At 41.3% G+C, this 7856-nt stretch overlaps 1 protein-coding gene across 1 annotated transcript; it reads left to right on the forward strand.

The window, feature by feature from the left end:
• Nucleotides 1–1423: 1423 nt before the first annotated feature.
• olig3 (oligodendrocyte transcription factor 3) lies at nucleotides 1424–3275 on the forward strand. Its single transcript, XM_044215187.1, has one exon. It carries the CDS (start codon nucleotides 1700–1702, stop codon nucleotides 2555–2557), a length of 858 nt encoding a protein of 285 aa, XP_044071122.1. The 5' UTR covers nucleotides 1424–1699; the 3' UTR covers nucleotides 2558–3275.
• Nucleotides 3276–7856: the final 4581 nt, after the last annotated feature.

The following is a 7856-nucleotide window of genomic DNA, read 5'->3' on the forward strand; positions in this document are numbered from 1 at the left end:
GAGAGAGCAGACTAGAACCAACACTGTAATTTACTATAATGAACAACTACACATGTTGTTACAGTAATGTGTAGAATGTATTTTATTTATTCTTTTTTATTATCATTGCAGCCCTGGAGTTTCCCCCCTCTTTTTTCACCTTTTGGTTATAATTTTCAAGTACTATATTCATATAAAAAAATTAAATATTGATTAATTTCTGATTCATTCCTGTTACAGATGCTTTCAATAAAGTGAAATTGTGTTACAGTATTTATGTGGAAAATCACTGACACTTTAAAAAAGAAAAGTTCATCAATCATGTAATGCTCCCTGTTGTTAGTGTTTTTTAGGTCAGTGTGTTGTGAATGAAATGTGTGTTTTCTGAATGAGAATTGTTGCCAGTGTTATGTTGGTCTGAGTGAGTTTTGTAGGTGAGATTAACTGTTTGGCCAACATTCATGCTGGTAATGCAGACTGTGTGAAGAGTTTTGAAAATGTGGTTTCAGTATTGAACAATGCTTGTTAGCAACTGGAAAAAACTGTAAATATAAAACAATAATGATAATAATGAAAATGAAGAAGTGAAAAATGATCCTCCAGTAACACATGGAAGCAATGAGAAGTTTATGAAGCTCCGGACTCTGACGCCCACTTGCTGCCATATGGCCAGCAGAGTGCCGAGTGTCGGAGCGGGCAAGTTACCTCTGTCCCAGCGGAGGCCACGCACCCCTGCGGCAGCAGGAGCCGCTGAATGGGAAAGCAATTTCCCTTCCCATTCCTCCTCATTCCCTCAGGCAACCACCGGCCGAACCGCTGAGACTTTGGTTAAAATGTGACTGTCCGAGATTAAACACCACTCTCACTGTGTGAGAGGCTGATAAAGTTTTTAACAGAACACAACCTGGTCTCTCCTTTTCCAATTTTGGTGCCTGTGAGATCAAAAATGACATTTTTCGCGATGTTATAACAATGATTTTGTGCTTAAAATGTACATTGCGCAGCTCACAAAAATGCTCAGCAGACAAGGCAGGCCACAACGAATACAGTGTTTCAGTAGATTTTGAAAGATAAAGTGGAAGAGGCTCAAAACAGCTTCCAAGACATGTATAACTTTTACAAAAATCTGATAAAAGAAGCAATTTTAAAACTGACCAGTTTGTCCCAGGAAGAGCAACTTTTTGATCCACGAGAAGGAGAGAAGATGAAGAAGAACAGAAGAAGAAGAAGAAGAAGAAGAAGAAGAAGAAGAAGAAGAAGAAGAAGAAAGAGAAGAGGCGCGCTGTGCCCCCAACAGTGTCCTGACAATGGCAGTGAATGGTTGCGCACCGCGGTCACTGGGACAGTCAAAGCACACCGCCCCCTTTCTAACGGGCACGTCATCCTCCTAACTAGGCGTTATGAATAGGAAAGCCGCTTTTGTCTGCCCGCATGTATAAATACCCACTATCAGTGTCCTCCTCACCGCAGAGATACAGACACGCAGAGAGAGAGAAAAGAGAGAAAGTCGGCAGAGGCAAAGTGGTCACCGATGTGATAAGAAGGACAGAAGTGTGGGACAGGAGGGATACAGACAACATCAGGTGACTAGAGTGACTAAAGGCTCCAGAAAGAGAGAGAGAGAGAGAGTAAAAAGAGAGAGGAGAGAGTGAAAGTGAGAGAGAGAGGGAGGAAGCCAGCAGCGACCTCCTACCCAACAACCTCGAAGCGAACCCATAAAATGAATTCAGACTCCAGCTCGAGCAGCAGAGCCTCTTCCCCGGACATGGACGGCATGTTCCTCCGAGACCACCACCCGCACCACCATCACCACCACCACGTCGGCTCATCAGTGTCCTCATCTACGCAGAGCGGCGAGCAGCAGCGCCAGAAGATAACCGGCGGCGAGCACCTGCGGTCTGGAGACGCCAAGTCAGCGTCAGTAGGAAGCAGCAGAGACAGAGACAGCAACAAGTTCAAACTGAAGAAACAAGTCACCGAGGAGGAAATGTACCACCTCCGTCTCAAGATTAACGGCCGGGAGCGGAAACGCATGCACGACCTCAACCTGGCCATGGACGGCCTGCGCGAGGTGATGCCCTACGCGCACGGGCCCTCGGTGCGGAAGTTGTCCAAAATCGCCACGCTGCTTCTCGCCAGGAACTACATCCTGATGCTCACCAGCTCCTTGGACGAGATGAAGCGGCTGGTGGGAGAGATTTACGGAGGGCAGCACTCAGCTTTCCACTGCGGCACCGTGGCAGGTGGACACTCCGGGGGCCCCGCTGCTGCAGCCGCTGCCGCGGCCGCCGCCGCCGCGCACCAGGTGCACCCTCTCCTCGGGAGCGCGCTGTCTTCCTCCACGACCTCCACTCTGTCGGGCGCACTGCCGGGGCTCACGTCTATCCGAGCACCCCACTCCCTGATGAAGGGCTCCACGGCTGCGCCCCCGGCCCTGCAGCTGGGCTCCGGCTTCCAGCACTGGGCCGGACTGCCGTGTCCTTGCACCATCTGCCAGGTGCCTCCTCCTCCACACATCCCCATCACCTCCACCGGCCTCACGAGACTCACAGGGGAGGGCAAGGACCTGATGAAATGATGCTCGGTGTGTCAGACAGACATGCAGAGACTGAGAGATGTAATGATGTTTGTAAATAGAGAATTCAGGGCATGAGGGTGGATTTGGCCTCACTGGTGCATGTTGTTGTTTAGTCTGTTTTCTTGTTTGACGTATGAGAAAAAAAAGTGTTATTTTCCTCCTTGTAACAAGGACTTATAAAGACTGATGATTTTGCCGGGTGAAGGTAAAAAGAAAAAGTTCTGTGTCATGCAGCAAGATGCCACGATCCGCTTGTGTTTGACTGAGTTTTAGTCTCACACCACAATGTGAAAGGTGAAGGAGGTTTGCATGAACATTTTGATTTAATTTGACTTTTTTTTTGTATCAGGCGTCATTTTGTGAAAACGAAGAATGTTCTCTGTGCCTTGTACCAAGGATTTTAAACGAGTTGTAAATGACAATAATGACATTCATGTGTTTGGCTAAAATTATTCTGCCACCGCGGAAATTTTGTTTTAAAATCTAAGTTTTTAGATTTATGTTTGTTCATTTGTGCTCCGATTTAAATTTTTTATTTCTATAATTTTTTTGCATGATGGTATAATTATCACAGCATGATTGTTTTTGCTGAACTGAATTTGTTATGCCCAGAGACCCCGTGTCTTTATTTTTGTACATTGTTGATGACTGATGAAATATTTATTATCGCCCAGCGTCCCTGGATGACATTTCAATAAAACTGAAATTATGGATCATATCCACTGTCTCGCTCTTTTTATAATCACTATATTTATCATGTTAACTCTGTGTTAAACTTCCTGAAGTCTAGTTTAGGTAAATTCTACTTATTGTTTTAATGGGTGCACACTGAAAGCTCTTAGGCCCAAAAACCTTCTTCCCTCTAAATCTATTCCTTTATATTAGACAAAACGTATTTAATTCTCGCACATTTTTCAGTATTTAAATATGATTGTAAATGTTATTTTGTGTTATACTTTAATAAACTACAGCAAGGCCTCGATGTGTTGACTTTCACAGACTATATTTCTTTCTTCTTTCTATATTGCTTTTTTACTTATTTGAAATAAACGAAGATAATGAAATTGAACATAATAGATACTAACAACGATATTTTGATTATAGACAAAATATTTAAAAGGAAAACCACAAATGAGTGAAAATTACTCAGATAATCGGCTTCTCCCCCCCTTAAATGATTCTTACCGAAACTGAATTTTCCTGTTTATAAGACGAGTAGCAGCACTTTAAGGATTTTGTTTGTTTGTCTGTTAAAACTTAATATTTTGGATACAGCTCTAAAATTAAGTGCGGAGAGGCCGAAAGCTATACAGGTCGATTTTCTGCAACCACAAGCCACTTTAAAACAATTTCAAACGGATATTCAAACCTGATTTTACATCAGCTGGTAATTTTATTTTGCATCGACAGGCCCCATGTTGCACAATAACACCAGCTTATAATGAGTTAAAACACAGACGTGGTCAGACAGCATATATTCAACATTTCGGAGCAGCCAACACAAATGTTAAGAAGGGGAAAATGAGGATGAAATGAGGGACTGGGCTGCAGCCTATAATGGAGCCCAGTTGAATTGTTCCCTGTAGCAGCTAGAAAGTGATCCGCCTTGGGGAGCGCAGAGCAGTTTGTCCGCCGGGTCCCTCGGGTGTTTCTCCGTCTCATCTCTGCAGCGACAGAATGTATGTTTGTGGGGATTACAAGTTAATTGTTCATGGGGGACCAAGAGGAGAAAATCACATCACAGAAAGCCGTCGGGATTACAGGCTACTAAATGCAGAAGATTATACATTCAGACCCCCTCCTCGGCCTCGCCGCATGCAAATGAGTGTGTGGATTAAAAAAATAAAGGAAGAAAGACAGAAAAAGAAAAGGAGAAGAAGCCCTTTTGTAACTTATTTGGAGGGAAGAAAACACAAGTTCTGTGGTTAAGTTGAGAAAGAGTGAAAGAGTTCATTTTACACTTCTTCTTTTTTTGTCTTTAGGAATGAGTATACCCTGTCTGTCCCTCGCAGGCTGCCAGATGGGATGTAAATAGCTGGGTAGCTGCAATGGCCTTTTAACCACACAACACTGAGGAGGATGTTGTCAAGGGAAGCTGGCGGTTTGCGAGTTAATAGTCATGAGTTGGGGTAATTACTTAAGGTTTATTATGCTCTGGTTTCAAAGGAAATGGACTCTTCAATAGACCGAGAAATACTTCTTAATTCTGGCTAATTAGGAGCTGAGTAAAGCAGCGACAACTGCTGCTGCTGCTGCTGCCATCAAGCACTGTTACATTCATGGAGGGGGATCACTTGTAAGTAAGCCACAAAATAATGCAAGAAACAATCATGCACATGCAAATAACATGCACAAAACAAATGCAAACCATGGCAGTTGCATGTTTAAGAGATGAATGCAAATCACTGCTTTTTCAGTTTTATTCTGGGAGTGTAAATCTTGCAGTTTGGTCAATGATCATGTGGTAACAGGAGTATTTATTGCTACTGACCTGCACACTAAAATGTAAGATTTTTCTACTGTGATTCAGCTAAAAGCCTACAGGTAAATGAAAAAATGAAAAAGTAATAGCACATTTGCAAACAATGGTTGAATTATGTGTTTTCTGTCACTGTGTTTATCATAATGGAGGGGCTTATCTTCCTAGCAGGGTTCACAAAAATGATCCTCATTAGACTCAGACCTTTATTTATACTTTTGCCTAATCATGTAAATCCCACTGACATTCAAATTCCTCTTCTTCATTCAGGGAGGCCTAGCTAAGACAGGGAGCTGGAGAGGATAATTATGCAACATAACAAATAAAACTAAAAGTAAAAAACAGAATATATTAAATTAAAGATTAAAATATTGAACAAGAAAAAGAAAAGAGAGGCAGAGAGCTGTAAAAAAAACAGCTATAAAATGCAGAAACATTTTGTTGTTTCACAGGTTTTTGAGCATCGTTATATTCTATCAATGGCAACTGGCAAACTGAAGAAGCTTTTTAACACTTATTTTGATTTTTTCTTTCTGCTTTGTAAAAGTCTGCAGCAAGAGTCAAACCCTCGAAGCATAAAGGTGAGAAAGATCACGCGTGAATACATGAATAAATGGGCCAAAATAAATGAGTTGAGTTAACTTTATTTTCATTACGTTGTTGTTAGGAACAACATTCAACACAACATACTACTAACAAAACCATCACATGCATAAGAACATATTAAAATACATAAAGTAGCATAAATATAAAAGATAAGCTAAAAACAATACGTCTATAAGTATGAAAGGTTTGCACAGAAGTCAAATATGCAAAATAATAAATAATTACAAAGACAACCATAAACTAAAAACAAAATACCGTAAAGAGTCGAATAGCCTCAGGGAATGTACTTCTTTGAAACTGTTCAGATTCAAAACAGAGTTGTCTGTGCTGCATATATAACTAAGACGGACAGACAGATAGGATAGGACAGATATCACCAGAAATCCTGTTTCAGGCCGATGACTGAATGGACTTGTGGCCATCAGCTCCTCTTTTCGCGAGGTGTGACAAATGACTGGTCCTTTACAGAGCACACACCTGTTACTGGGAGCCACTTGAGGTTTATCACTTAAAGCAACACTGCTTTGTTCACCCTCTCCACACACACACACACACACACACACACACACACACACATGCAGTAACAGGGCTTTTTTTTCACTCTTGGACACAGATGCTAACAAGTCAACACATGCTGTCAGCCTCGCTTGGTGGCCCCTGTGACCAAGCTGCCTTTTCCTAAACCTAACCTCAAAATATGAAATCTGTAAAGTTGTTTTAATTAAAACACACCTTGCCAGCTCCATCATACAGTAGATATGAGCTTTACAAAGCTGCAAATATAAAGCTTTTTAGACACATGTACAAACAGCGAGGGGCATTTAAGGCTTTTATAACTCCAGAGTTTGTATAAACATCTCATTTGGCAATCGCAGACTTGCTGCATTCACTCTGAAGAGTCCTGCCTGTGTGGAAGTGTGTGAGTGTGAAGTGGTCTGCTGGTTTGTTTACTTGCTCGGTCAGTGAGCTGCTGCAGGGCCGGTGCCTGAGGGCAGCAATTGAAAATAAATTTCAGTTGAATAAGGGGCAGCGGCCGCATCAGCTGAGCTGCTGCTAGAACAAAAGCAGTTGAGGGGATAAGTTATTGACCGGGCTGACAGCCTGAACGAGGCTGATTATAACTGCCTGGTCGTGCTCTGTGTGTCATAGAGTCAGTGAAGCAGGTGCAGAGGCCATTCCCTCTCTGTGTCTACCTCTCTCTACCTCTCTCTCTCTCTCTTTCTGCCCTCAGGGAAGCCCCGGGGCCCTCTGCCCTCCTGTCCTCAGCTGATTCCATAGACTAATGTTTAACCCATACTGCCAAAACAGAAAGCATATTTCCATCATAAGAGCGCTTTGCCATCGCCATTAGCAACTGAGCTCATTTGCATGTTAATTGTGCAGTTAGAGAGGTGGTGTTGACACTTCCCTTTGTCCATGCAGGGTCGCGGGAAGTGAGAGGATGGGGCTGCAGAATGACGTCCATGTGCATTATTGTTTCAGGCTGGTTGTATCATCTGTTATTATGGGACTTTGAAACACAATGGAAAATAGATTAAGTTAATTAAATAAGGTGCTATTCATACCGTAAGATTTAAATAAAGCTCCAATCTGTAACATTTGTAATATAAAACATTATGAAACCAGATATTCATTTTCATTTTCATTCATTCAGTTAGTCATTTTTCAGACATTAATTTAATTTAATTTAATATTTGAAAAATACAGAAGATGCTGGAAAATAACTAAGTACATTTACTCAAGCACTGTACTTAAGTACAAATATGAGGTAATTTAGTTTACTATACATTATACTTCTACTCCATTACATTTCATATTGTACTTTTTATTCAGCTACATCCATCTGATTAAATATACAGTACAATATACAAGTACAAGTATCGCAAAATTATACTTAAGGCTAAATGTACTTAGTTATAGTCCATCTCTGCCTAACAGTATATAAAACAGTTAAAATCACCTCTCCCCCTCGACCAGCTGCAACTGCTTACATGTTATTGCATCAGTAATTATAATAATTCAATAATTTGATTAGTGCAATGATTTGTTGATAATTCGATTGGTCGATTGACAGAAGATTAATCAACAGCAATTTTCATAAAAATGTCATACATTCACTTGTTCCAGCTTCTCAAATGTGAGTATTTGGTGCTTTTTGAAAAATTTTATATGACTGTAAATTGAATATATTTGGGTTTTGAACTGTTCAAACAA

Source organism: Siniperca chuatsi, linkage group LG11 (assembly GCF_020085105.1).
Source record: "Siniperca chuatsi isolate FFG_IHB_CAS linkage group LG11, ASM2008510v1, whole genome shotgun sequence".
In the NCBI taxonomy this organism is placed as follows: Eukaryota; Metazoa; Chordata; class Actinopteri; order Centrarchiformes; family Sinipercidae; genus Siniperca; species Siniperca chuatsi.